This window comes from Athalia rosae, chromosome 1 (assembly GCF_917208135.1).
Source record: "Athalia rosae chromosome 1, iyAthRosa1.1, whole genome shotgun sequence".
In the NCBI taxonomy this organism is placed as follows: Eukaryota; Metazoa; Arthropoda; class Insecta; order Hymenoptera; family Athaliidae; genus Athalia; species Athalia rosae.
In genome coordinates, this window is record NC_064026.1 from 1,946,115 (window position 1) to 1,972,639 (window position 26,525).

Sequence of the window (26,525 nt, forward strand, 5' to 3'; positions counted from 1 at the left end):
TTCATGTTCATTTGATATTTGCGTCGCTGTTACTCAGTTTTACATAAATTTCTTGAGGGATAAATTATTTCTCTTCGTATCCAGTCTCTGAAAAACACGGGATCCGTACTAAACTAACTATGCGATGGATGGATTGTTGGGGAACGCCGTTCAGCGCTAACATTTTTGATACACAGAATTTTAAATCAATTATATATTCAGCTGATTCAGTGAAGGTAGAAATATTTATTTTCTGATACAATTCGACATGATGTTGCCTTACCACTTAGCTTCATACAATAGTTTTATCTGGTGCGTGTATATCCGTTTTGTACCGTAGTTTATTACATAACGAATCATTCTATCGCATAACATAGATTTCCCAATCTAGGCACTTTGGGATATCCACTGTATCTTTAGTGAGATGAAAACTATCGATAAACACTCTTCACACAATGACATCGATATCTTTTTCGAATTATCTAGTAAACGTCTGTGCATAATTTTGAATTGAATCAGGAACATGAATCAAGAGAAAAGTTGTATGATAGATGACATTCAAAATTCAAATTTCCACGGATTATTTCTAAGTAACAAAAGATCCACCTTCGAGATCTCATCGAAACTATTTCTCATATGTTTATACTGTTGATATGATATCTGCGCACCATGCACCGAATTGTGTTTCACAAAATCGTGAACTGCAAATTTGCGATATGATGGCTATAAAAATAATGTTATAGTATCAAATCAAATGTACCTTAATTAACAACAAAGGACAATTTTATACCCTGTAGGTTTATAGAAATATAATACAATGCCAGTACAATAGTGGACTTGTTGCACATAGGTATAGAATATACTTTGTTACAATCAATGAAACACACTAATCATGTATAATATCTATATATTTATCTTAAAATATAATAACGTGTATTATATATTAACACATGGGGATAATAATATCCAATTCATTCATTAAGATCTTCAGATATGGCTTTTTTCTCACGCTCGATAAATGCTGTCGTTGGATTGGGCCCAATAACTGTGGTTGTTGTTGTTTCACTGACGGTAGATTCTCTTTTTCGATAAGGATTCGATGGTTGACAATAAAGTCTAAACAGATAATGGAGTAGGCAACGTAATCCATGCGAAATGCTAATTGCACATGTATTGTATTATAGCTTTCGACTGGCGAAATGTCTAATGTCTTTATTTTTATGAAAATTGAAGTTCATGTTATCGATAGGTCCAAGCATCTAGGGTTTACTACCTTATGCTTTCCGTTCTTGATCGAGGGGACCAGTTATTATAGCTGTAGTATCGCCGATCCGCACCAAGATTTCTGGCCGTACTCCATCGCGAAAAATGATGACGAACGGTATTTTGCACCTCAGTATTTAGGAAGCAATAGAACAGCGCTACCGAAAGGCCCTAGACAGTTATGGTGAAACGAACGAGGATGAGTGAAGAATTACTAATTCCTACTTTCATATTGCAAGCCGATTTACTGAAATTAGGATCATCATTTTTTACCCATTATTAATTCAATACATCACCTGTGAAGATAGCAGTATGGCGCGTAAATTGGCAAACATGTGAGCAACATGTCCCTGTGTAGGACCAGCCAGTACTAATATGTAGGTAACGCCAAGCAGGGGGATGAGTACAAGAAGCGCTTTGGTAGCCTTTCTATATTGTTGGGTTTCCACGTTATTAGCTGATCGGAGTTTCGTTATCAGTACCTGAATCGGGATACAATGGAAAATCAATTCATTGGAAATAAATGATTACCGGTATTTTGATGACTTGTAAGAGAGAAACCTGTTCATAATTTCTTTTACTAACCCACATAATCATGAACAAGAAGATCACATTCATACACAGGACAGCAATTGTTGGAGCTTGGTAGAACCAATCGTAGGGGTGTGGTGTCATCCACGAACAATGCTTCCATAGTGCCACCTCCTACAATGACATTATTCTCATGTCACAATAACATGGCTTTAAACCCCCTAATGGAAAATATATTTCCAAACATGGAATTAATAATGAACTGAGATCAATACCATCACCTGATGACCATGAGAGGTGAAATTATCTCCCAATGATTTCGCAATTCCCCATACTCCAATAACGATTAATGGTACTCCTAGAAACATGTAATGTATGATTACATGCATTAGACTGAGGATTATGACTCTGCTAGTTGTACAAGAATACATAATGTCAACTCACCCCAACCAATAATCAAACATAGTCTTAATTTGATGTTATCCCCAGTAAACGTTTTTACTACTAATAAGTACAGATATAGACCTAGAACAGAAAGATATACATTGTAATTATTACAGCCAGTGGGGTGCCCATTAAACTCGAAGACGATATAATCAACTCATGGCTGTGAGAAATGCAGAAATACACACACCTTCGACAAACATCCAGAAAAAATTTGTTAAATGGAAGTAGTGGAGAAGGGAGACGAATATTATACATGTTGGAAGATCCGTCTGCGTTGTTAACTGTAATTGACAAGCACTTTACAAACAGGTAAATTATCATCACCGAAACTATCGTATATAGTCAATTCGGCTATATGAACTGCAGTTTTTATCAATATTCCATGCAGATCATTAGTTTACAGGGATGTTACCTGCATAACAGTTGTGAGTATCCACATTAAATCTGCTAAAATATAGGTGAACATTAGATTTGTATGAATGTTGTTTCGTAGGCATCTGAGTTCTCTGAAACAAAACAGTCTCATATGAGATCATACTTGAATTGATTACTCTAATTTTTCATCATATTACCAGTGCAGGGAGAAGAACTTGGATAAATGGATATTATATTTTTTAAACAAAATGTGTGATTTTGTTCATAGGTCAAATGATCCCATGTCGGCGGAGATAGGTGTACCTATAAGGTAAAGTCGGTAAGCCTAGTACAAATATTGAAAATTACGTCATTGCTAATGAGAATCTGGTTGAAAACGTAATACCTGTAAAATACACGCACGAGCGCACATAATCGGTAACAGCGTAATTGTATTAAAGTTGACTGACGTACCCGAAACTTGTGAAAATTGATCGATTGATTCACGTAATGTACGAGTATGGTAGGCGCCGGAGCTGTTCAGTAGAGAACCGATAATAATCGTAAAATCATGTTTATACGGAGCAAAAGAAAAGTTATGCAGGCAAGTGAAAGTTGAATGAAGTTTGATTAGATATTCGTTAGCGGGATGGTGTGATCATCGTTGAATAAAACCGCACGAAAAGTTTTACCCCGCACCCTTTAAAAAAGTATATTTCGCGCCCGCCTCTTCATTTACTGATAATATGGATGAAAATGTTAATGAAAATTTGCTACTCACTTATAGTATAAAAATATAGAGACTGCAACTATAAGGGTAAAAAGGGAGAATGAGTATCCAACAAAGTAGAGCATGGTGGTAATTTCAACCCCCGATTCCACCGCTGTCAGACTAACGTCGTGACACGCTGAATAATCTGAGTATTTGTCCCATGTTCCATTTGACCAGCACCACCGGGTCGCATTTTCTGAAAATTACAATCCTCACTTATAGATATCCTACTGATTGAATATATTATACACGTATAACCACATGTATAATTCGTTAGTCAGAAATTATCCTGCAGAACCGGATCTATAGTCGCATCCGGAGTTACCATACCATATTATTCAAATGCATGGGTAAACTTGAGAGCTTTTGAAAACCTGCGACGTAACGTTAATAAATTTTTAATAGCCATACGGGTTGGCTTCGCTTTTTAATAATTCAGAATAACCCCGGTCTTATAGTGCGAATCTTTGATAAGCCCTGTTCGTATTCGCTGGGAATTAAACAGAAGTATGGTATACAAATACAACTGTAGAAATATATCATTTAATATTTCGTGATAAAAAGCTCAGATCCAACAACTCGGTTATACTATATAATGCCTCGCATAATGCCTGATGTATACATATGCACAGACGTTTTCAAAATTAACGATTCCAGTTTATTTCCAATTCCTTTTATTGCGTGTTTTTTTTGGATATTTTTTTGCAAACTCTGATCCCACCACTCTGACGAACCGCAGCTGTTTTTCGCACGGTCCGTCAATTGTAATTGCTCATCGGTGAAGCACGAAAAAATTGACATAAAAGAACGGGGAAAAATACCGTCGCTACTGAATATTATTATAAATATCGTATGATCTTGTATTTCACCCTCTCCCAATTGAAACAATACAGACCTCGATCCGTATTACCTTGTCATAATATTTCGCAGCTGACATATCATAATAATTTTAGTTTGTAAATTTGTTTGTAATATCCGTACACTAATTTAAATCAACGGTAAATCATATATTTATTAATATGATGTGTTGCGAGTATTTTCTCCGGGCTTGTGCTTATGCGTCATGTTCTAAGTTTTAACGAGGGCCCGAGGAGACAGTTGTCAAAGTTTGTTTCTTGATGAATTATGTCCTGTTCATACTATACCTGTCAAGCAACAGGTACAAATGTATGTGCAGGTATAACTACGTGTTATTAACGTAAAGTAACGCGCGCTAGGAGGAGGTGGAGTTAAATTTATTATAGACGAAAAAAAAAGGAAATAATTCAATTAAACTTTGAGAAATTATTATTATACATTATATGGAGTTACCTATACAACCGCGATCGAACATACCGCATGTAATATACTACGTATTCGAAGTATATGTATATTATTGTTCGTTATACATAGTATGGGTGTATGTATACATAGATTTATCGATATTCTTCAGCTTAAAATACATTTCAACCGCAGTCTGTAGTCGTTATCGCGTGCAGAGATTCCTTTTCAATTCCCTGAGAATTATCTCACCCGCACCCTATACCAATCTCTTTTCCTCGAATCAGAGTTAATTTGCTTCGCCGTCCACCGCACACAATCTGCCGATTTCCTGCCTATCTCGACCCCGCACTCCTTAGCTTTCTGACCCTCAATAGACCGCTTTCTCATCTAAAACCACCACTTTCTCCAATAGGTTCTTAGAACGCGTTATCCTCATGTTTGTTATACAGTACATCACCTACTATAATCAATTGACCCTCATTGTCAGTCCCCCTCTCCAGATGTACATACGTCAGGTATATGTGATTTATTTACGTAGCTATATATGTATGCGTATGTATCCACAATACATAAGCACCAATGTATAGGGTTGATCTCAAACTGAAATTTTCATTTATACTATACGTACTTGGAACATTGTAGTGTACGTACGTAAGTGTATCTTTTTGTTTATTCGACTGATCATGAATAATTCTGTCTAAGGATATTACTTTTTCTCTCAAAGGGTGTCTCATTTGATTGTGAGTGCAGGCCGAATCATTGATGCAATGATCTAAGTAGAATAATTGCCTTTGTATAAATATATCATTTTTGTGATTGGCTTATGAATTGTTTCACAGATCAGTTATGGCCTTCGGAATGGACATCCTTTGAACGATGTATGCAGATCCCGCGGAATTTTCTAAATTGTAAAACGCATCTCAACCTGCGGTGATTTACACCATGAACCCGGCCGACGGCGAGGAGGAATCTGACGAGGATAACTTATATAACATTCATGACGGAGTTGAAGAAGAGTTAAAGGTATCGGGATTAGAATTCATGAATTATAATTGAGCTTAAATGTAATGTGCGTAGAAATGACTTACGAGAATTGTCGTAACGAATTCCGTTCAATTCCTCGAAACAGGGCAAAGTAGCAAGACTCCCGGGTGAGGTGTGAGGCCAGCAGAGAAGCGAATCCCAGTCAACCTCGCACCCGGATTGATGGAAAGGATGCTCCTGGTGTCGATATTTCATTAGGGAACATTTCACCTCCTCGGTTATCGAGGACTCGTTCAATTCGTTTATGTAGTTGAGCACATTCAGGATATAATTCACCTCCACAGGTCTCGTACCGTTCACAGAAACACCTGCCATTTCCCTTTCTCTCTTTTTCTCCTATATACAGATATCAGGTATCTTTCGAATTTTACTAATGCAAAATTTCACACCTATATGCATTTGATATACGAAGCTACATAAAATATTGTATTTTCAGCCGTCTCGCGGTTTTGCGCCCGCAAGCTTTCTTTGCCGCAGTTTCGCACGTGTAGACGTTCGATAATGGTTGCTCCCCCCCCCCGCCCCCTTCGAATTTGATTTCTGATCTATTTCCCGCCAAATATTTATTCGGTTTCTAGGTCTTTTCCGAGATAATCTAAGCGTCACCGGCTAGTCCAGGTGCAGGTGATCTGCTGCCGGCGATGCTGTCGTCGGATGAACGTCGCCTCGTCGTGTTGCAGGACGCGTCGCGTCCCGACGACATGATTCCTCCTCTGTAGCTGCGGACACTCGTATACCTTACTCCCACTCAAATCGCACCAATACGCCGTTGAAATAGCGCACCGAGGGGCTCTCCAACGAGAAGAAGGATGCTTCGATATGGATTTTCGCGAGTAGCTGCTATAATGTACGTACTACATACATATACCCCGAAAGTACGTAGAGCCGCATGCGCCATTCTCACGAGCCCTGTACGAACAATGTACCACAACGGCGAGAGCGGGAGAATTACCTATATTTTATATACCGAGAGTTTTCTCCAGGACGTCGGTATGTGTATGATAATGTGGTGTAGGTACAGGTATAGGTATATCACAGGATGCCTGCAGGACGGATCAAAGCTCATGGAAGAGGATCGTGAAGTTCTGCCTCCGGAGATCTCAGGACTTGAGTTCCTCTTCATTGCTCTTTGTCGCGGAGACCACCCCGTCTATCTACGGGTCGACTACAGGCTCCCGAACAGAACGAGAATTGATTCTATTAGCTATTTTTGAAACCTACGCCTCCAGAGTCTTGTGCCACTTGAGGCTCTCAGTCCGTAGGTGGTATAATATTTGATTATACAACAGATCGTAAGATATCTTTCTCATTAGAAGTTTTATTTCTCTATAATTACTATTACAGGTATGAGATCTATTCAATCCATTTATGAATCGAGCTACTTTAGTGAAAATTGAATCTGTATATACATATCAAGATGCGATGCAATTATGTGGGGCAAGAACCAACTCCGCGGCGGCCGCAAAAGCTCTCTTTGCTATCCTCCCTGACGTGCAGGTAATAGGTATACTTATGCTTATACCGTACACATTTATATTGTAAAGTTTATACGCATAACGTAAGTGGTCGAGTCGACGAGCGACTTGTTCCACACATATATACGGTCACGCGCACGCACCGCCATGTAAAAAATGGAATCATCTTAAAGGGAGTGCTACACACTTATGTGTATGGTATTATGATTATTATTGTACGTTGACATTGTTTGCAGAAAGGGGCATTGATTTCAAGTCGATATATTTCAAGACGGGTAACTCACCCCGAAAGATTTATCATACAATTTCAATATTGCGAAACAAAATTATTGACGATGAGTATACGTATACCTGTAACTACGGTTGGGTATGATAATTTTATGCAAAAACAGTGAGATACCTTTCGCCGTCAATTGATTGTGTGTTTAGGGTACACTATATTTATATAATAACCATTATCTCGTCTACCCTTCCGCTGTCGCTATAATGCCGTTAAATATGGTTTATTTATTTTCACCTACTCGAACCCGATATGGGCGATTTGCATGCACGGATAAAAGCTGCAGCAAATATTTTAAGTATTCGCGAACAATTAACAAAACCATGTTATTACGAATCCAATTTATCAGGAGCCGATCGCTATGCATGCACGTTTTAGTTTATCAAAATGTATCAATGGACTGTAGGGTAACTAGAAAGTTGCGAATAATTATTTCCAAACTATAATTATATACAGATGTATCATATTCGGAAATAGGTGTAGAGAACCATAGGGTACTTGCGACGCGGTATATATTAATATAAAGTTTCAATAATCGCGTACTATAATGATTACCTGATTTCAAAGTGATATCGCGTACATCTCGAACGGTACTGAAATATGAAGTAAATGCACACCCTAGTCTTTACTAGACTGTATTGCCGTGCCCCGCACAACAGTGCTAATGGGGCTTATCTTTATCAAATATTTACTGCGTTAATATGATTTGCTAACATTGCTCCTATATATACATACGAAATGTGTCTATGGAGGTATAACACGTAAGTAAGAAAAATTATATCCGCTCAAAGCGCATGCAGCACTTTCGCCGTGCAAGCGGGAATGTATAAAAGGATACCTATACGCGATACTATAGTCAAGTTTAGTAGGTTTGTGCTGCAGTGTACAACTATTATAGTATCGAAGATGAAAAATATTTGCTTTATAAAAACCTCCAGCTTCATACAATGTGCTGGCTGCATTCGTGATTATTTCGAAAATACTTCAGATCAGCGATTTTATATTGTGTAGAATTTCTAGATATTTTGAAAATTTCCAATGTCCATATAAAATGTAGCATATAGGTATATAACTTATTTATTTACATTTTTAACGTCGCATTATTAAAATTATCTTTACTAGGCGCCTTGTTTCGCGGATGTGTTTCAGCGATATACGTGATACTATACTTGAAATCAAGGTAGAATTAACATCGCTCGTATGTATTTTTTATTCGTATGGGATCGTAAATTTTCAATGATTTAGATTATTCAGTGTATTATGTATACCTAGATGTATGTATGTTGATATAGATATCCAGGGGCAGCAGTTATCATTAGCTATGAAAAATTCAGAAACGGTACGCCAGTTTCTGCCAAGAAGTTTTTATTAAAAAAAAAACTTAACTCAATAGCAAGCATGCACATACATGTATACATTATATGATGAAGGCGACCGTGATGGATTATTATGTATCTTTATGCATTCGTCGTTATTGGTTCCGAAGCTTGCATTAATTTTTAATAGTTGCAATGGATATTCGATCTCGAACATTGTTTGAAAATTCATTCTGAATTCAGGATGTTACCAGTGGTATCCTGCAATCTATTTTTTCTGATAACCAAGTTTTTTGAAGCGAAACCAACGCGAAGGGCAAGTAAAGGGTAATTGATTTCAAATGTATCCAATGATGGCCGTAGTCGCGGTCATGTCACATGATTCAAATTTGATCACAATCCATCCGTATCGCGTCCTCTTCGACTTTCGACCGGCAGCATTGACTCTGTTCGCAGTGGACTTTAAATCATACTTTAAATACCTATATTCGTACCGGTAAAAAGAGCAGACGACAGACCGTTTGCCGACCGATGTCCGACAGAGCGACGTCGTCTGCTATAGAATACTTACGTTCGCAGTCAAATCAAATTTTATTGTAACTTTATCAGACGTTGAGGAATTCTATTCCCATATTTCTCCATCTCATCGGAACATCGTTCAGTGATAATAATTAACATGCGATGAGTTAAATGTAGTGAATCGGAATGGATCAAGTAATAATCATTGTAGCAGCTGTCCACCTCTTTTACTGCCCGTTTACAAAAGTTGAAGAAAGTTTCAACTTACAAGCGATGCACGACATACTGTACCATGGGTCTAACCTAACAGAAGTGAGTTGAAAATTTAATAGTAAAACTATTGAAATATCAAATGTTCGAACGTGTAACAACCAAAGTATTTGAGCACACCGAATTAGAAGATATCTTGGCTTGGCTATAAATGATCTGTCATAGTTAGTGAAAAAATTAAATGTTCACTGCGTTGATCTTCAATTTAATTTAATTGAGGCAAAAAGAGTTACCAAACAAGTAAGGTGCCAAGCACTTGGTATTTGAACACAACTGGTTGCGAGTAAATTAGAATCTCATAGAGCGTACTACCCCATATTATTTAATTATTTGCTTTCTCTTCTAAAAACTAGTACGATCATCACGATTTTCCTGGAGTTGTGCCAAGAACATTTCTGGGTCCAATCTTCATCTCTGGGATTGTAGCACCTTTTGCTGCAGCTGTTGATCACTTGAATATGAACAAATTTTGTGTTCAATATATTGGTGAGTTATTGGAAAACCAGTTTACTTTCAACTATCAACAACAATTAGACCCTTGACTGAGATTCACAATAATCCACACATTTTAAGATGAATTCTAACATTATTCATATTGCAGTGAGAGCTGCATTGGGTTTAACAGTTATCGCTACTCTGCGACTGTATAGACAAGCACTACAGTTGATATTTGGTCAACAGTTCATGAAATGGTTTGTTGCAATCACTGTAACACAGTATCATTTCATGTATTATCTGAGCCGTCCTTTGCCAAACATTATGGCTATGCCATTAGGTGTGTAAAATATTTAGAACTGTTCTTACAGTGTTTGACTATATGCATGTTCTAGCATACTGCATAACATTATGCTCTTACAATTTAATTCTTCTAGTTCTAATCGCTCTCTATGGATGGCTAAGACAAAACCCTACAATATTCATTTGCTCTTCGGCAGCAGCAATCATTATATTTAGAGCTGAGCTGGCAATGCTCTTAGGATTATTTTTATTACACGACTTAGTCAATAAGAAACTCACCATATCGAGGTACTTGTGAATGGACGTCTCCATAAATTTGCAGCATCAATGCCAGCTATTCTTCAAACCTCATAAAACGATTTCATTGGTTTCAGATTGCTCAGAATAGCAATTCCTGCAGGTATATTCCTCCTAGGACTCACAGTGATTGTGGATTCCATATTCTGGAATCGTTTTGTTTGGCCTGAGGGTGAGGTCTTCTACTTTAATACCATTCTCAACAAAAGTAATCAGTGGGGCGTATCCTTTTTTGCTTTAAGTTATCACGTAGTACCAAATATATGATTTTTCAATCAGTAAGCAGATGTTGGTTCTGGTATCTGAAAATCTTGCCCTTAATACTAAAGCACAGACATCACCATTTCTTTGGTACTTCTATTCCGCCTTGCCCCGTGGCCTGGCATTCTCGTACGTTCTCATACCACTAGGGATGTTATGGGACAATAGAGTACGTACTCTTACAATTCCAGGCATTTTTTTCGTCTTATTATTCTCATTTTTGCCTCACAAAGAACTGAGATTCATTATCTATGTCTTCCCGCTTCTGAACGTTGGAGCAGCCGCAGCTTGTCACAGGATGTAAGTTTCATGATCCATATATTCTTGCACGCTAATGGATCACATACATTTGTATGTGTGTGACAAAATATTTTATTACGTCTCACAAAGATGGAACTGTCGATTCCAAATCCTCATCAAATCTGAACACAACTTCACTTGACTAGGATTTTTTGTTTCTTGCTGCCTCAGATGGGAAAATAGAGCAAAATCCTCATGGCATGGATTTTTGGCACTGGCCGTTCTGACTCACATATTTTTAAATGCCATCTTCTCCATGTTCCTGCTCTGCGTAGCTGGCGCAAACTATCCGGGAGGTTCAGCTATTGCCAGGCTACATCGATTAGAGCGAGAGTCATTTGAGCCAGTTCATGTTCATATTGATGTGCTAACGGCACAGACCGGTGTTTCTAGATTTACACAAACTAACAAATCCTGGATGTAAGTAATGACTTCTTTCATAAAAGCTTACCAAAGACAGTGACCACTTAGGAATTGAATATTGATATCATTGAAGAAATTATCATTGAATTAAGAATAATATATTAGGATGGATTGAACAAGTCCTGTGTATCTTTGGACTCTTTCGAATATCTCTCTGCGTTTCAGATATTCCAAGCAAGAAAATATAAACGTCGATAGTCCAGAAATGTTGCAGTTCACACATCTGCTCATGGAAGCTAAGAGTAAATATTCACCAAATATAAAACCCTACATGAAAACCCATGACATATTAGACTCTGTGGACGGTTTTTCACACATAGTGTTAAACTACAACGGTATGTCACCTATAAAAATTAAAACAAAACCGATGATTTTCATAATGAAGAGAAAACCGAATACCAAATATGATCCGACGAAAGACAGAATCAAAAGGGATACAAACGATGGATCAACAAGCATTGATGACGAAAATGTCGTTTTAACTTCTGAAATTCCTGGGGAAGACTTGGATCAAATGGGTATGATATTTGAAGACATTGAGGCATCTTTAGAAGCATTTGGTAAACCCTTGGAGCAAACCTTAAATGATCCTTTGGTTCAGGAGAATTTGGATACATATGAATCAATTAATACCATGGACTCGAGTATTGAAAATGCTAATGAGATTAATAGAGAAACAGAATCGATGGCAAAAGTTTACTCTGATGAGGAAGTTAATACAGAACACGATAAACTCCCTCTATATGCAGTGCCAGAGATCCAACTCGATGACAGTTTATCAATTGCAGAAAAAATTCTTGAATCACAAGTAGACAGTTCTTCAATAGGTGCTGTGGATGATAAATACGATGTTTCCCATGATCCAACAAAAAGTGATAGCAAGGCTGAGCAACAAAAAACAGGTAATGTGAAAAAATCCGTAAAAAAATTGATCCAAAAAAAGATGGATGAAGTTAAATCTAAAAAAGAAGACATCGGCAATGATGAACTTGAAGTTGTATTGGAGAAACCTAATTCACCCGGCAAGACTGATGAATCTCAAAAGACAAGACGTATAGTAAACAAACCTCTGAACAGGGAGGTTTTGACAAACCATAAACAAAATGTAATTCATGTGAAAGAGAGCATTAGAAATATAATAGCTCAGTTCAAAGAATTTGAAAAAGATTTAGCCACTGAAGATTCAGTGTCTTTCAAGAAAGCGTCAGACGAGGAATTCTTAGACCAGTCTGTGGAAGATAACCACGAGATTGAGGAGCGTTCGTTAGAAGAAAATAATGTTGAAACAGACGAGTACATCATAAATGCACAGGGTAGTGGAAGAGTAAAAGATGCAAGAGTGAGTTTGAAGGAAATTATAGATCAATTCAAAGAACTGAAGAATGAACTGTCTTCAGACGAAGACGATCGATTTGATCAAATATCTGCGGATTATATCAACCGACCGATATCTGAGACACTTATGCTATTCAGTGAAGCATTGAAAGACTTAGTTCTGCGTCGGAAAGAAAAAGCAGCTATGTTGTCGTTAGAAAAATACAAATTTCCAAGAAAACAAATATCCAATGAAGATGATTCACTGTCCGGTTTTACGAAAGATAATTTGAAGCCTGAGGTGATCAGAAAGTCGATGTCACAAATGGATGAAGTACCTGTTATAGAAAGTCCAGAAAATAGACCGCCCACTGTTTCCGTGCATAAAAGACCACGCGAAACGCTTATGGATGATGGGAAGATTTTGACTGAAGCTGATGAAATAAAGTTTGAAAAACATACCAAGAAAGAACAGCAGGATGAGAGTAGGGCTTTGAATGTCTGAGACTTGATCTATAACTAATGAGTAGGGTAGGTATTTACTGTCCTTAGAAGAGCGCAGTGCGCCAGGGATCTATGTATACTACATACCTTTCTCTCTGTGATACCAAAGTTTTAAATGTAAGTCATGCTGATATTATGCCGCGTACCAATGTTAGAAGTCTGGTCCTACTTTGTACATTTTTAGAGTTCATATGACACGATACAATCAGAATTGATCAAGAAGTTTCCTTCTACAAGAATTGTTATCAAACGCTTGGCAAAATGGAGTTTATCATATGGAAGCACTCCTAACATTGGTACTCGATTGGCTCATTTTGAAGTGCCTTAAAAATTACCTTACTAAATCCTGTTGTGCGTGAGCTCTAAAGCTACCGTATTATGCAAAATATATAGATGTGAAGTGAAATGTTGAGTATCGCTATGTGTTACGCAAATAGTAAAAAAGCTCATGATTCTGTAAATGTGTATTTATTTGAATGAAGAATCATTAGTGGTTCATGCAACCTTATTACTTGAAGAGTGAATTACGAATTATCTTTTAAGCAACATTCAAAAAATCAAACTCAGAACGATAATTCATAGAATAATATCGTTGATTGGCTGATTTATTTGATACTTAGAGTGTACAAATACCACAAGGATTGACCAGTGCCTATAATGCAGGTCCCGACTGTAGTATGGTACAATATTATGTCCAAAATACCGTTTTTTAGATATATTGGATATCCATCGTCGCACTGTAAAAATAATCATTTGATCATAATTATCCAATTACATTACATTCACCAAATTCGAACCTGCATTCTTGCCTGCTTTTCTTTGAATGCTCTCAACTTAGAATCATCTTTGAATTTTGAGAAATTGCATCTTGATCTATTCAGTGCTATGTATAATTTAGTGATTGTGAGACATCGAGAGCCCTGTTACGAAAGAGAATGGGCATTGTAAAAACACGTACTACATCGTGAAAATAAGAACCACGAGACTCACGTGAATTATGTCTCTGAGTAACGACATTTTTCTAAACAATCCGCGATGCGATTATGCTAATCTACATATATTTTATCGATACTGCCCACTTCCCACGCGTACCTCGGATATGTTTTAATTTCTTCCCGCCTGAACATATGCGCCTGAACGTAAATGAACGAATAGTAATTACTATATTGTTTTCACCTATATGCATATGCACTGAATTGTATGATATACATGTATATATAATTGTATATACAATACATAAGGTTCAGTTTGTGAGTGAAAAACATCATCATCGTTGATCATATATTTTTTTTAGTTCTTAAGGATTGTCGGATTGAAAGTGACATTTTATGATTTGTGCCTCCCCCTAAAGTTGGTAACGTGGCCGTCGATGGCTAGGAGCAGAGACGCCGAGGACGTAGAGCAAAGTATCACGCATGCGCATCGCTCAAGGGACGCTACAGTCGTAAACAACATTTTTTCCATCTGTTACATCGGAGAGTTTTTATCCAAATAAAGTAGGCAGGGATTATCAAGTGTTGAACGACGTATGTTGCGATATCATTGAATATTTTATAGCAAAAAATGAAGGTAGCATCTTTTGTTCGATAGAGTTCTTATTTTGGGGTGACCTTAGAATGTGGTGACGTCACTAAACGATCGTTCTGGATATAACGGAGTAATGGCGGGTGGGTAGTTCCTTCTTGGTGATAATTTTAGTATTATCGGTCGTACGGAAGCCCTCCCGATATTCGGTGCATATTAATTATTGTATATTGTTTGCAGATCTCTACGCTAAGTATAATTGTACTTATTGCCAGGAGGACATAGCTGGTTTGCGTGTCAAATGCGTGGAATGTGCCGATTTTGATCTATGCCTCCAGGTAAGTAAGCTGCCCAGGGGCGAATCACCATCGGGCGACCCCTGCCCCCACACTTTACCCCGACTGGTGTCACGCGACCGACCATGTGACTTGCGCCCACCCCCTTTTGATCAACTTGTAGCAGTTTTTACCAATACCTCGCCGTGATTGCGGATAAATATTTTCACTATGTCTCCCCCAGCTGTTTCCTGTTATAGTCGTCAGTTTCTCAATCATAAATTATTTTACGAAATTACCTAGATTGAGAAAGCTTCATCATTTTCTAGGTTGAACTGTCTTCTTAAACTCTAGTTAAGACATTTGAGTGTTGATATTTACATACACAACACGTGACATGATTGGATGACAGTTGTTGGAGCACGTGACAATGATGTTGTACAAAAGTGTAACGCACAACAGTACATTTCCTTTTGCATGAAACATTTTGTCATCAAGCGGGGTTGTATACTTTTACAAGGGCACAAAAACAATTCAATTTTTCAGTGTTTTTCTGCGGGTGCTGAGATAGGATCGCACAAAAATGATCACCCTTATCAGTTTATGGTGAGCTAATTACTAACATGTGTATGAATTCATACAACAAGTTGTCACAGTAGCTTATTTTTTTTCCATATAACTAAGGATTCTGGTACTATAAGCATATTTAGTGGAAGAGGCAATTGGACGGCCAGAGAACAACTCAGACTGCTTGACGCAATTGAACAGTTTGGATTTGGTAACTGGGAAGATATAAGCAAACACATTGAAACCAGAACCCCAGATGGTAATCCAAGTTGCTTGGCATATTTATTAATTTTTCCCTAAACCGTCCGCTCTCTTTTCATCCCTTACACTCAAGAAATCAATACTATAAGCCAAATGAATGATTTCACTGTTAGTTTGTGTAGGTGGATTAAATAAGGATATTTAAAATGTCGGCAAATAATATTGTAGTTATTGACACCAATGTACCTTGATACAGAGGCAAAAGAAGAGTATATCGCCAGATATCTGGAGGGAAATATCGGCAAGCATACATGGCCTTCGACCGAAAGTTACAAACCAAACCTCACAGATCAAACAAGCTCTGATCATGGACCACTGTCACCCGACTTGACTTCACGGCTACCACCATTGGATGTCACTCCGGAAGAAGCTGCCCAACTAGGATACATGCCGCAGCGAGATGACTTTGAACGGGTATGTTGAATGCTTGAAGTTCAGACTTTTTTGTCTTGACTGCAAGAGCTCTGTTCTGATTATAAATGTTGGTCTATTCGATAGGATTACAACCATGAAGCTGAGTCCCTCGTTTCTTCGTTATTCCTCAACCCCGCAGAGGATGACGATCTTGATATTGCGCTCAAGTTAGCCCAAGTCGATATGTACACCAACAACTTGCGCGAGAGAGCGAGAAGAAAACGTGTTGTCAGAGATTATCAGCTTGTTTCTTCATTCTTTGCAGCAACAAGAAAAGATCGAGCGGTAAAAAAAAAATACAGCAAAGAAGACAGGTACTAAAATTATATCCATCACTATCTCGACGTAGCACAAGGAAAAAATAATTCACGGGATAGTCAAATCCCTCTTGCACCTGGCTCAGGATATTTTTTCATTTTTCAACAGAGAATTTCGGGAGCGAACTCGGATGTTTGCTCAATTCTACACAGCGCAAGAGTACGAGCAGTTTTTGACCAACTTGGAAAGAGAACGGGAGCTTCGGCTACGATTGACTGAACTTGGTCGTTACAGAGAAAATGGTATAACCAGGCATGAAGAATGTGCACATTTTGAACAAGTCATGGCCCAGACTCAAGGCCAAGCAGAAACTGTCGAACACTGGACTGAGAAAAAATCTGTAAGTTCTTGTTTACATCTTCAATTTCTCCCTTTTCTAATTTGTGTCATAGATTCGTAAAAGTCCATACCTAATTGACTCGTAACCGGAAGGTATATTATGACTCTTTTATTATAAATACATATCTAATGCAATTGCTCTCATGGCCTACCACTAACCAATGTTCGAGATCCGAACTAAATACCCAAAAAATTACTAGTATTGTTTCTTGTGTGAACTAGAAATTTATTTTCATACGTAGTTTGTAAGTTACCTAACTCTATTCAAGTTGAGATTCCATAACGAAAGCATCGCTTATTTTATTCATTCCAGAATTGGCTGTATTCGCGGCTTTCCAAACTTGCTATAGTGTGATAATGCTCACCAAGAATTTGACTAACATTCTCACTCTAAAAAAATTAATGAACTGTCAGTTACAATATTTTTCTCACCAACAATAGATTCCGTTATCTTACATGTACAGTCTTTAAATTTCGGATAGAGGCTCGGAAAGCAATTAATAAGAATCATTTCATATTCTGCTTTCATCCCGACCACCCATTTGTTATTCATACGGTCCATGCATACCGCATGTGAATTGTACCTATAAAATACCACCATACATTGTCTCAAAAACATAATATTATGTTAGTGCACTTACAATAATTATTTGATGCAACGCACACTGATGTTAATAAACGCTTTAATTCTCAAATGATTTGTCATCGATTGATTTCATTTTCATCTATAGTTCACACCATTGAGCGTTTATTCTTAACTCAATATTTATAGTCAGTGGTGGTAACAATAATAAAAAGTCTATTGAATTATCGAGTCAAAGGTATATTTGATCAAAGTTAATCAATACATCGGTAACTCATACTTTCTGTCAAGTAATTGAATCATTTGTTATGGGTGTTACCAGGCGTTTGAGAACAGATTGTATCAGTTTGCATTTCACTTAGGGCAGCAGTGGGCCGTCCACACCAACACACCGCCAATTCTTAAAAAAAAGGTGAGTCTCTTGTATTTTCGAAAGCATACTTCATGTGTTCGATTCTCATAACCGATGTAATCAAAACGTAATGTTTTCCCACTCAGGAGTAAGTGAAAGCCGCTCATTAGTTGTTACAACGAGATTATTGGCGTAGTTGCAACTTTTATACTTTCAGGGCTATTAAAATTCTGAGAAACTAGGCGAACTAGAAGGAGATTTGGAAAACAGAAATGTAACGGAGAACTGTGCTGGATTGTCTCTATCTACATTATCGCGTCTAAAATGTTGATAAAACAAAGTTTTTCACTGACATTGGAGGATTTTTATCAAAATTAAATTCGCAAAAATCTAGTTCAGACAAATATACATTCGTGACGTAAAACTATAGGATAACTTACGTCGTGTCAAGTCTTTACACATTATTGATCATACAATGAGTGGTAAGAACAAATAATATCCACATTAGACCGGAAGAATATTAGAACACACGACACCTGAGCGGATATTCATTTAACTTAGCCCCAAATTGAAATACAATATATCACGACCACAGAATCACATTGTAAGTCTGGATTCCAGAGAAGAAGAAAAAAATTGCTGTTCAATCGACCCAAAATGCACGTCAAAGGCAGACTCGGCCAGCAACAGCTACATAATCAATCGAACCAGTCCCAGTCGGACGACGATTCCAGTCAATCAGTTGGTGGTGCAAGATAGCAATGCCAATGCATTGCATCCGCTAATTGCTATTTCAAAAACTACCTTGGAGAAAGGCAGCAACTCTACTGTTGCATCCATCAAGGTTTCCTCAATGGGTTTTACGGATCCCAAAAAAAAAGACATAGAGATGGAAGCTGCGGCTCAACTTCTCACCAAGCAAGAAAAGACCCTGTGTCTCCAGCTCGATATGAAACCAACGCAATACCTCACCCAAAAAACACTTTTGTTGCAAGTTAGTATACAGTTTATACGAGGGCTACTTGGTATCCTTAGAGTGGGGTTGTGCGACAAACGTAATAAAAGTAATCCTTTGCCGTTCACATAACGAATACTGGAATAGTAAGTACAATTGGACGCTTTTCTCAACAGGAGTATCTAAATGGCAACAGGAGGTCTGGCATCGCACCCCAATCTGAGCCGGAGAGCAAGATTCTTCACTATCTGGTTTCTAATGGCTGGATTGCTGCTAACTGACTAACCGAACAAAGTGATTTACATGCTACGCCACATCTCTAAGTCATCTTAGGTCCGTTGCAAGCTTAGTCTTTGAAATGATTAATTTCATTGTAAGTCATTATTTAAAATTTGGCTGAACAGGTCGAAAGAACGGTATCCTCCTTATCCCGTTGCTGTCCGCTATGCGTTCTCCATGTTTCTACAAATCAACAGCCCAATAATTTCTTTATGCAGTCGAAAAAAAATATAAAGTCACATTCTACTCGTGTGAAGATTGCTGTAAAACATCAATAGAGCTGAATATTTAACGTGATGATATTTATACCTAAGTTGATATTTTATATAACTATGTTGTACCATTCCGGTTGATTTAGATTCACCGAATGGCGTCTTTGTTTCAGAAAGCAATGATTTTCAAGTCCTTCATCTGCTTTCTGTATCGCTCTGAATGTTTTGCTCAAAATAATTTTTGTCAAATACGTTATTGCCTCGATAATTTTACGTAGGTGTGATATCGAACCATTCTTTTTACCTATTCAGAATTCAGTTAGATGTAGGTAGGTTAAATGCTGGTAGGGTGATCAGCCAATAGAATAGATAATGAACCAAATTTTTGTCCTGGAAGTATAAAGTTAATCGCTAATATTGGATTGTATGCTATCGACTCATAAGCATTGAAGTATTCTCAGTTTAGTTGATGTGAATTCTAACTAATTGTAAGGTATATTTGTTCACTCTCTATTGAGAAATGTCTAAAGTTTTAGAACAAACCAAAGTTAACAATCGGATCGGTTAATACTTTGATAAATAAGTGTCTTGGAGCGAACGTGCCACTGGTGCCTCAGGGGTGTTCCTCTACCACCAAATTGCTAAATAAAACACGTGTATAAATTACAGGTAATATTGGACATGCTTCTATCAGAAATGAATTCTAAGTTATTTGATAGTACCTAGTAAAGAAGAAGTAAGAGTAATTCGAGTCATTAATTTTCTGAAACTGTATTAGTATAGTTTCATGAATTTCATTTACTATAATTCATCGAAAATACAGTTTCAATCGAAACAATGATTCTATTTATTAGCTCCTCATCAGATGTTATCCAGATCTTGCGTAATTTTCAACTTTGAAATAGTCGAGTTACGCTTTTGCGGTAGAATAAGCGTCGGGGAGAATTAGTAGTCTGTTGAAATATTCGGAATCTTCGTTTTATTGGTGAAACATAATTGTTAAAACATGGTGTAAACTTAAAACAGATGATAAACGAACGAAAAAAATACGAGTCATGAAAGTTTTTTTCTCACAACGAGCGTGCACAATCCTGTCAAAGCCGAACCTGTTTAATTGAAAGTGAAATAAACCTATCCATTTCCAATACTTTGTTAGCGTTCCTACCCCATATAGTCACCTCTGCTACGGGAACTGTAATACTAGAATAACGTAACAAAATATCAACGAACGGCCGCACATGTCAAATGACAACTTTAAAAATAGATGTGTTTCGTCTTCATTGGCCAATTAAACTTTTATATCTTAATTAGTTATTATTTCAGAACGAAATTAGACTGTACTTATTTTCAATTATGGTAAATAACTGATAATTATCAGTGAGTGTGAAAGCTAATTTCACTCTGGAATCTAATTTCAACTGGTTCTTCTCTTTTTCTTATTTTATATTCTATAAATATTTTACGATGGGCAACAATCTTCAATTCATTGAAGAAAATGAAATCGATCATGAAGACTTCGAGTCTCTAACATGCCTATAGGTACGCACTATAGTACTATAGTATCCGATACTCGTTACATCTTTCAACGATTTTTTAACATAATTATAATAATAGTAGAATGAATCGTAGAATTGAAATTCAAAGCAAGCATAACTTGAACGATGATCACGTTGAAAGATGACGTAGATCATATGAAAATATTCGCTGATTTTTTGTCTGTTTCATTTTTGGACTGACATAGCATTTATTTATCTTTGGATAACTTAAGAACGTGTAGAATTACCTCATCAACAGTTTGTGTTGTCAAAAGTGATTTTACAGTGTCATCTTCGATCACCACGGTGAACAAAATTTTTACGTTCTCTCTCAGACGCTGAGCAAATAGCAGATCACTATCCGAAGAAAGCGGCAGATGTCCACAGCGCCGAATGACAGCTTCCAGTACATCTTGAATCGGTGCTTGAGGCCAGCCAAAAGCCTGTGAAAAAAATATTTTTTTTCTAAATACTTAAAAACTCTGGAATTCTGCGGTATATTTGCATTTTTTTAAGTCGGTTGATATTTTGCGAACTTTGAAATTTTAGCACCTGTAAAGTTTCTTCTTCGACAAGTAGTGTCAATAACTCCACAATAGCTTTAAGTAATTTGTCTTGGGATAAAATTGTAACAGGAGCTCCCTCAGTTGATTTTGTAGCTGCGGTGGTTGCAATTTTGAATAATTGTTTCTGTAAATGACGTTTCTCAGCTTCTGCCATCGCATCTTCTAGCATATCCCTATGTTTGGTTCGCATATGCCGCATTAAACAATCTTGTCTAATGAATGCACGCCCACACTCGTCGCAAGATTGTGGCACTTCACGTCTGTGCGTATTCATGTGAACACGTAGGGCGGATTTTACCGCAAATGATTTTGAACATTTCTCGCATTGATGTGCTAAAGAATAAAACGAATTAAACATTTTCACATTTCAATTACAGTCGGTCATCAATCCATACATATACATTCATCATACAATTCTAGTAGCTTACGTTTTATTCCAGTATGAAGAACAGAATGTCTGGAAAGATCTTCTTTGCGAATGAACGATTTTTCACATACTTTGCACTGGAATGGTACGGCTCCTTGATGGACGAACTTCATGTGTACGGTAAGGCGCGTTTTGCGATTAAATGCCTTGCCACATTCATCGCAGTAGAATGCATTTTCTCCTGTGTGATGGAAAACGTGTGCTCGGAGTTGAACCGCCTGTATAAATGTTTTACCACAATACTGACAGACGTGTGGTTTATCTCCAGTATGTGTTCGATGATGGCGATTCAAGGTTTCACGAGCAGCGAATTTCTTGTCACACTGTAAAAATTGTAGAACATATTGAAATTACGGTCATGACATTAGGCTCCTAAGTAAAACACCTATAATAGTTTACAACCTACGTGATTGTTTTTGTCAACTTTCGATGCGTTTGTGATTAGATCGTAAGCAGAAAACGAACTGAATAATCGCACTAGGTTTGGTTTCGCCAAGTTTGTAAACAAGAAATCTCGTCTCTTGATGGCTTAACTGCAGAATCAAAACCGATGTCGCAAAGTTTCAAATTTGTGAGTTACAACTCAACTAACCAGATATAGAGGCATTTCAAGTCAAAACCGACAAATAGATTTCTCAGTCATATATTCCATAATTTTCCAATTACTTACACACGTTGGTTTTGACAGAGAAAAATTCACACCCGCATGCAAGATTCCAAATATGTTTCCCAGCCGAAGATCCGTAAATTAGCATACTTGAAATTACTTGGAATAATTAATGTTATTGTCATTCTGACAAATAAAATATATTGGTGGGCATACTTCATTCAAGATATTTCCTATCCAGCAGCAAGCAGAGCCACGGGCAAGCATGTCAAGTAACATGAAAATAAAATCAATATTTCGACTCTTTGAGACAATTTTAATAACATCTAAAAATATTTAAGATTGGTGTGAATTTTTCTCTCTATGAAATTCGAAAATTCATTCAAAATTGATTAAATTTGGTAGAATCTATCTACATCGATTTGTCGGCTTTGATTGAAATGCCCCTATATTTTATGTTACTTAATACATTTTTGATGGAACTTACTCTTGATCGTTCTTCACATCCTTATTGTTCGCTTGTAACGAAATTTATTCCAGATATAGTTGAAATACAGGACTAATTTTCTGACATTGAATAATCTCTCAACGACTCAAAGAGTAACAATAAAACAATTGTTAATTGAAATAATGACAAGGAGCATATGCAGTAGCTAAATTGGCAATAGTTTCGTGAAGCAGTCGGCTTGTCTTTAAATAAGACCTGGGTAACAACTACCGCCATGTGACCCTACGGCACTAATGGGGGATTCCAAAGTATAGTAACGTGTTCATATTTATCCTAGGCGTTAAAATATTCTCTGCACAAATAATTGTTATCCAGTTGAAAATATTAAACTTACAAACTTGCATTTGAATGGCTTCTCGCCAGTGTGGACACGACGATGTTTTTTCATTGCAGGAGTCGAGAGGAACGTCTTGGAGCACAAATCACACGAAATAGGGCGCTCCCCGGTATGAATACGCTCGTGAATCACCAGCTGTTGATTAGTGTAGAATTCTTTGGAGCAGTAAGAGCAAGCTGCCTTTTTTTGTCTCTGTGGTGCTCCGGCATGCATACGCAAATGCTCGCGTAAGTTATCCTTACGGGTAAATACTTTATTGCAAACCTGAAAGACAATAAATAAGATGATTATGGACCACTATTTTGTCTCGGAACGAATGAGAAGGAAGAGGTCTTGAACTTACTTGGCAAATGTAATTGGCACGGGATACACCATCGCATCCAGTTTGCATCACATGTCGGTCCAAATGGTACTTCCGGGAAAAATACTTATCGCAACGTTCACATCTGAAATAATCCATGACATCATCAACGTCCAAGTCCATTTCATTCGACTTATAATTTCAAGTACATATCAAAACTTACTTGTGGACTTGTTGCTGGGCATGATAAGTGTAGTGATGTTTATCCAGGCTCCTTTTATTGTTACATGGAACACCACAAACTTTGCAAAGGAGAGTTTCACCTCCCCAGTGAATTACAATATCATGTCTTTCGAGAGATGAAGCCTTCTTGAAATAAAAATCACATTTTGAACATTTAAACCTTCCCCTGGTATGTGCTGTAGCTAGATCTTCTGCGCAGCAGTGACATTTTCCTGTATCTACCGGGTTTATAGCAGTTTTGCCATTATTATTCTTTGATCCTCTCACTTCTAATGAACACAAATAGGACAATAATTATCACCAATTAGTGGCGCACAATTCTAAAATACGTACAGGCTAAATCATATGAAATTTACCATTTTTGCCGTCTTGATTATCGTGAAGTGGATCATCGACACCCTCATCATCTGAATTATACGCTATTTGCCCAATCTCTAGAGTATCCGAACGATCATCTTCATCTCGGCATACCTCTAGATGGTCCTTCAGCAACTATGTAGAAAGACGTAAGAAGTAACGTCACTTCATCTTAAACGAATATGGATCAGTTATGGCTGTACGAATACTTACATTTTCAGATGTGAATATTCGACGGCAGGTCACGCATTCATAATCGGTTACAATTTGAATTATTTGGGTATTGTGTCCAATAGCTGTAATATGAGTTCAACACCATTATTACCTTGGTTCATACATACTTATTAGATATTAGTGAAGATGAGAAATCTTACTTTGAGCAGTGAAAACCAATTCCCCCTGAGTAACTGCAGCCTGTACATCGTTTTCGTTCGGTGAGTCACCTGCAATATTAAATCAAACAGGTGTTGAAACTAATAACGGACGAACATTGTTAGACCAATAAATACCAGCTGATCATCTTGAAATTTTGGTATCTTACGTACCGAATATAAGTTCGACCTCCTCCTGTACATTCTCTTGCTTCGTTGTTTCAGGGTGTTCAATTTTCACAATTTCTGCAAGACAGATGAGATTATTGTATAAATAATTTACGTGCTACATACTATATGGTAATGAAATATGATGGAACATATGAAGATTGAAAAATTTACCTATTATTTGAGACATGATTAAAATTTGTGAGTAGAGTCCTGCAAAATATGTAGTCAGAGTCTAACGTTTTTCCGAAATGTCTTCGCACCAAGCTTATTGCAGTTCAATGTAATCTGGATCCCTTAGTGGTTATAACGACTATTCCTGTAACATTATCGTGAAGTTAGAATCTTACTACTTCACCGTTGAATGCTTTGCAAAATCTACTCATCAAAATTAAAATAAAGATTGCCAAAACTGGATAAATATTAAAAGTTTACCCCTAATGGAACACCCACCTTGGGACATGACGCGCACAAAATGGCCTACACAAAGGGGCACACCTTTCGAGGAAAAAAATGTAAAATCCAATGACGTTATAGATCATGTAGTCACTATACATATGTATAGTGACATGCTCTCAACGTTTGTATTATAAAATTATTATTCGGTGGATGAAAAATAATTGTTACTGGTGTGTCTATTCATTTTGAAATGAACAAAAATTCCAATTGCGAATTGTTTATTTTCCCAACGATATTCGTACCGCATTTCGTTAAAATCTTAAAAATTTGTCATATTGGCTGCTCGGTTTGATGTTGGACAGGCTATAATTTCCCTGCTTGTACTCCGTAGACCAATCATCATATAACGTTGATTGGAAAGAACTAATGGTAGCGCAGGACCGATGAAATTGGCCGTCCTACAGGGGAAGGGATTAGAGAAATCGTGGAGTCGCACTAGTCAAGAACTTTGGCCCAGAGAACAGTCTTACCTACGCATCAAGGTTTGTCATTGGCCGATCTGAGCTTGATACAAAATGGCAAGATTCAATTCTGGGCCCAAACAGCAGCACCGTGCTCTTTAACGGCCAAATAAACAAATCGTGGCACATAGCCCACACTAACAATAACTGTACAAAGCACTGTCATTAAGGAAAAGGCAGGAAGGAAAATGAACAAACCCGTTTGAAGATTGGATTGAACATAGACAACCCCTGGGATATTGTAGGATCGTACCTTACCAGAAATCAAGTTAATTAAGAACAAAGTGGGTCAAACCTCAGAAAAATACATTGTACTGCTGTCATATGGTAAGGCGTAAGAATCAGAGAAAAGATTGTAAGTGTATTATTAGCATGTCATTTCATTATTTACGTAGGTTTATGATCTCAATAACTACATCTAACGAGGTACATAATGACCGGCTGTGCGGCCCCGGGTTGCAAGAATACAAGTACCAAAGGTTTTCTTCTCAAAAGATTTCCAATGGATCCCAAGCGGAGAGAGATTTGGGCAGCAGCAATTCAACGTCCGAATTTGAAGCCAAAAACTTGGTCAGCTTTATGCGAGGTGAAAACAATGTTATTTTTTACCAAGCACCCTTGTCATACAATGGTAAAAGTACTCGCCGAGGAAGTTTAATTTTCACAGGCTATATTTATGTTGTGCATTCCTTTATTAATGCCAAAGAATACGTTGTAGAGTAAAAGTTATGAATTCTCTCATGTTTCTAATTCAAA

General features: G+C 37.3%; 4 protein-coding genes across 15 annotated transcripts; 2 read left to right on the plus strand and 2 right to left on the minus strand.

The window, feature by feature from the left end:
* Positions 1-178: 178 nt before the first annotated feature.
* Positions 179-8,052, minus strand: LOC105693407 (diuretic hormone receptor-like). Of its 2 annotated transcripts, XM_012413300.3 has the most exons (11): positions 7,964-8,052; positions 5,698-5,989; positions 3,356-3,542; positions 2,633-2,726; positions 2,408-2,501; positions 2,218-2,298; positions 2,049-2,131; positions 1,828-1,947; positions 1,539-1,724; positions 1,253-1,413; positions 179-1,095 (listed from the first exon to the last, which is right to left on the minus strand). In XM_012413300.3, the coding sequence occupies exons 2-11, from the start codon at positions 5,966-5,968 to the stop codon at positions 951-953; spliced, it is 1,422 nt and encodes a 473-aa protein (XP_012268723.1). In that variant the 5' UTR covers positions 5,969-5,989; positions 7,964-8,052; the 3' UTR covers positions 179-950. The 2 variants fall into 2 exon arrangements, with proteins under 2 accessions (XP_012268723.1, XP_012268724.1); XM_012413301.3 differs by lacking the exon at positions 7,964-8,052 and having other exon boundaries at positions 2,055-2,131; positions 5,698-6,238.
* LOC105693520 (probable Dol-P-Man:Man(7)GlcNAc(2)-PP-Dol alpha-1,6-mannosyltransferase) lies at positions 6,359-13,811 on the plus strand. 3 transcript variants are annotated; one of them, XM_048649014.1, is made up of 11 exons: positions 6,359-6,500; positions 6,692-6,911; positions 6,998-7,150; positions 9,455-9,555; positions 9,867-9,999; positions 10,115-10,288; positions 10,386-10,539; positions 10,626-10,770; positions 10,883-11,109; positions 11,281-11,529; positions 11,698-13,811. In XM_048649014.1, the coding sequence occupies exons 4-11, from the start codon at positions 9,517-9,519 to the stop codon at positions 13,349-13,351; spliced, it is 2,775 nt and encodes a 924-aa protein (XP_048504971.1). In that variant the 5' UTR covers positions 6,359-6,500; positions 6,692-6,911; positions 6,998-7,150; positions 9,455-9,516; the 3' UTR covers positions 13,352-13,811. The 3 variants fall into 3 exon arrangements, with proteins under 3 accessions (XP_048504971.1, XP_048504970.1, XP_012268939.2); XM_048649013.1 differs by lacking the exon at positions 6,359-6,500 and having other exon boundaries at positions 6,788-6,915; XM_012413516.3 differs by lacking the exons at positions 6,359-6,500; positions 6,692-6,911; positions 6,998-7,150 and having other exon boundaries at positions 8,796-9,555.
* Positions 13,812-14,753: 942 nt separating this feature from the next.
* LOC105693401 (transcriptional adapter 2B) lies at positions 14,754-20,481 on the plus strand. Of its 8 annotated transcripts, none has more exons than XM_012413283.3 (11): positions 14,754-14,876; positions 14,941-15,017; positions 15,115-15,212; positions 15,696-15,755; positions 15,834-15,975; positions 16,174-16,391; positions 16,476-16,705; positions 16,818-17,049; positions 17,994-18,043; positions 18,605-18,977; positions 19,115-20,481. In XM_012413283.3, exons 2-11 carry the CDS (start codon positions 15,011-15,013, stop codon positions 19,217-19,219), a joined length of 1,515 nt encoding a protein of 504 aa, XP_012268706.1. In that variant the 5' UTR covers positions 14,754-14,876; positions 14,941-15,010; the 3' UTR covers positions 19,220-20,481. The 8 variants fall into 8 exon arrangements, 7 of the variants coding, with proteins under 7 accessions (XP_012268706.1, XP_012268704.1, XP_012268707.1 ...); XM_012413281.3 differs by having other exon boundaries at positions 14,765-14,876; positions 14,924-15,017; XM_012413284.3 differs by having other exon boundaries at positions 14,828-14,846.
* Positions 20,392-25,467, minus strand: LOC105693399 (gastrula zinc finger protein XlCGF26.1). 2 transcript variants are annotated; one of them, XM_012413277.3, is made up of 12 exons: positions 25,303-25,441; positions 25,024-25,168; positions 24,856-24,927; positions 24,685-24,753; positions 24,524-24,606; positions 24,310-24,445; positions 23,934-24,222; positions 23,753-23,855; positions 23,407-23,673; positions 21,959-22,280; positions 21,517-21,863; positions 20,392-21,407 (listed from the first exon to the last, which is right to left on the minus strand). In XM_012413277.3, the coding sequence occupies exons 2-12, from the start codon at positions 25,037-25,039 to the stop codon at positions 21,174-21,176; spliced, it is 1,938 nt and encodes a 645-aa protein (XP_012268700.2). In that variant the 5' UTR covers positions 25,040-25,168; positions 25,303-25,441; the 3' UTR covers positions 20,392-21,173. The 2 variants fall into 2 exon arrangements, with proteins under 2 accessions (XP_012268700.2, XP_048504979.1); XM_048649022.1 differs by lacking the exon at positions 25,024-25,168 and having other exon boundaries at positions 25,303-25,467.
* Between the last annotated feature and the right edge of the window lie 1,058 nt (positions 25,468-26,525).

What these genes read in the sequence shown, in the direction of transcription:
- LOC105693399 (XM_012413277.3), bottom strand. An exon ending in ATTGGTTTTCACTGCTCAAA is followed by an intron (nt 24,607 to 24,684) that starts GTAAGATTTCTC and finishes CTCATATTACAG; the next exon opens with CTATTGGACACAATACCCAA. An exon ending in GCCCAGCAACAAGTCCACAA is followed by an intron (nt 23,856 to 23,933) that starts GTAAGTTTTGAT and finishes GGATTATTTCAG; the next exon opens with ATGTGAACGTTGCGATAAGT.
- LOC105693407 (XM_012413300.3), bottom strand. Translation starts at nt 5,968, where the DNA reads ATGGCAGGTGTTTCTGTGAACGGTACGAGACCTGTGGAGGTGAATTAT. An exon ending in AATTCGTTACGACAATTCTC is followed by an intron (nt 3,543 to 5,697) that starts GTAAGTCATTTC and finishes TGTAATTTTCAG; the next exon opens with AAAATGCGACCCGGTGGTGC. An exon ending in TCTATATTTTTATACTATAA is followed by an intron (nt 2,727 to 3,355) that starts GTGAGTAGCAAA and finishes GTTTTGTTTCAG; the next exon opens with AGAACTCAGATGCCTACGAA.
- LOC105693401 (XM_048649027.1), top strand. Translation starts at nt 15,555, where the DNA reads ATGACAGTTGTTGGAGCACGTGACAATGATGTTGTACAAAAGTGTAAC. An exon ending in AGCGAGATGACTTTGAACGG is followed by an intron (nt 16,392 to 16,475) that starts GTATGTTGAATG and finishes TCTATTCGATAG; the next exon opens with GATTACAACCATGAAGCTGA. An exon ending in AAAAAACACTTTTGTTGCAA is followed by an intron (nt 18,978 to 19,114) that starts GTTAGTATACAG and finishes TTTTCTCAACAG; the next exon opens with GAGTATCTAAATGGCAACAG.
- LOC105693520 (XM_012413516.3), top strand. Translation starts at nt 9,430, where the DNA reads ATGGATCAAGTAATAATCATTGTAGCAGCTGTCCACCTCTTTTACTGC. An exon ending in CATTATGGCTATGCCATTAG is followed by an intron (nt 10,289 to 10,385) that starts GTGTGTAAAATA and finishes TAATTCTTCTAG; the next exon opens with TTCTAATCGCTCTCTATGGA. An exon ending in AAGAAACTCACCATATCGAG is followed by an intron (nt 10,540 to 10,625) that starts GTACTTGTGAAT and finishes CATTGGTTTCAG; the next exon opens with ATTGCTCAGAATAGCAATTC.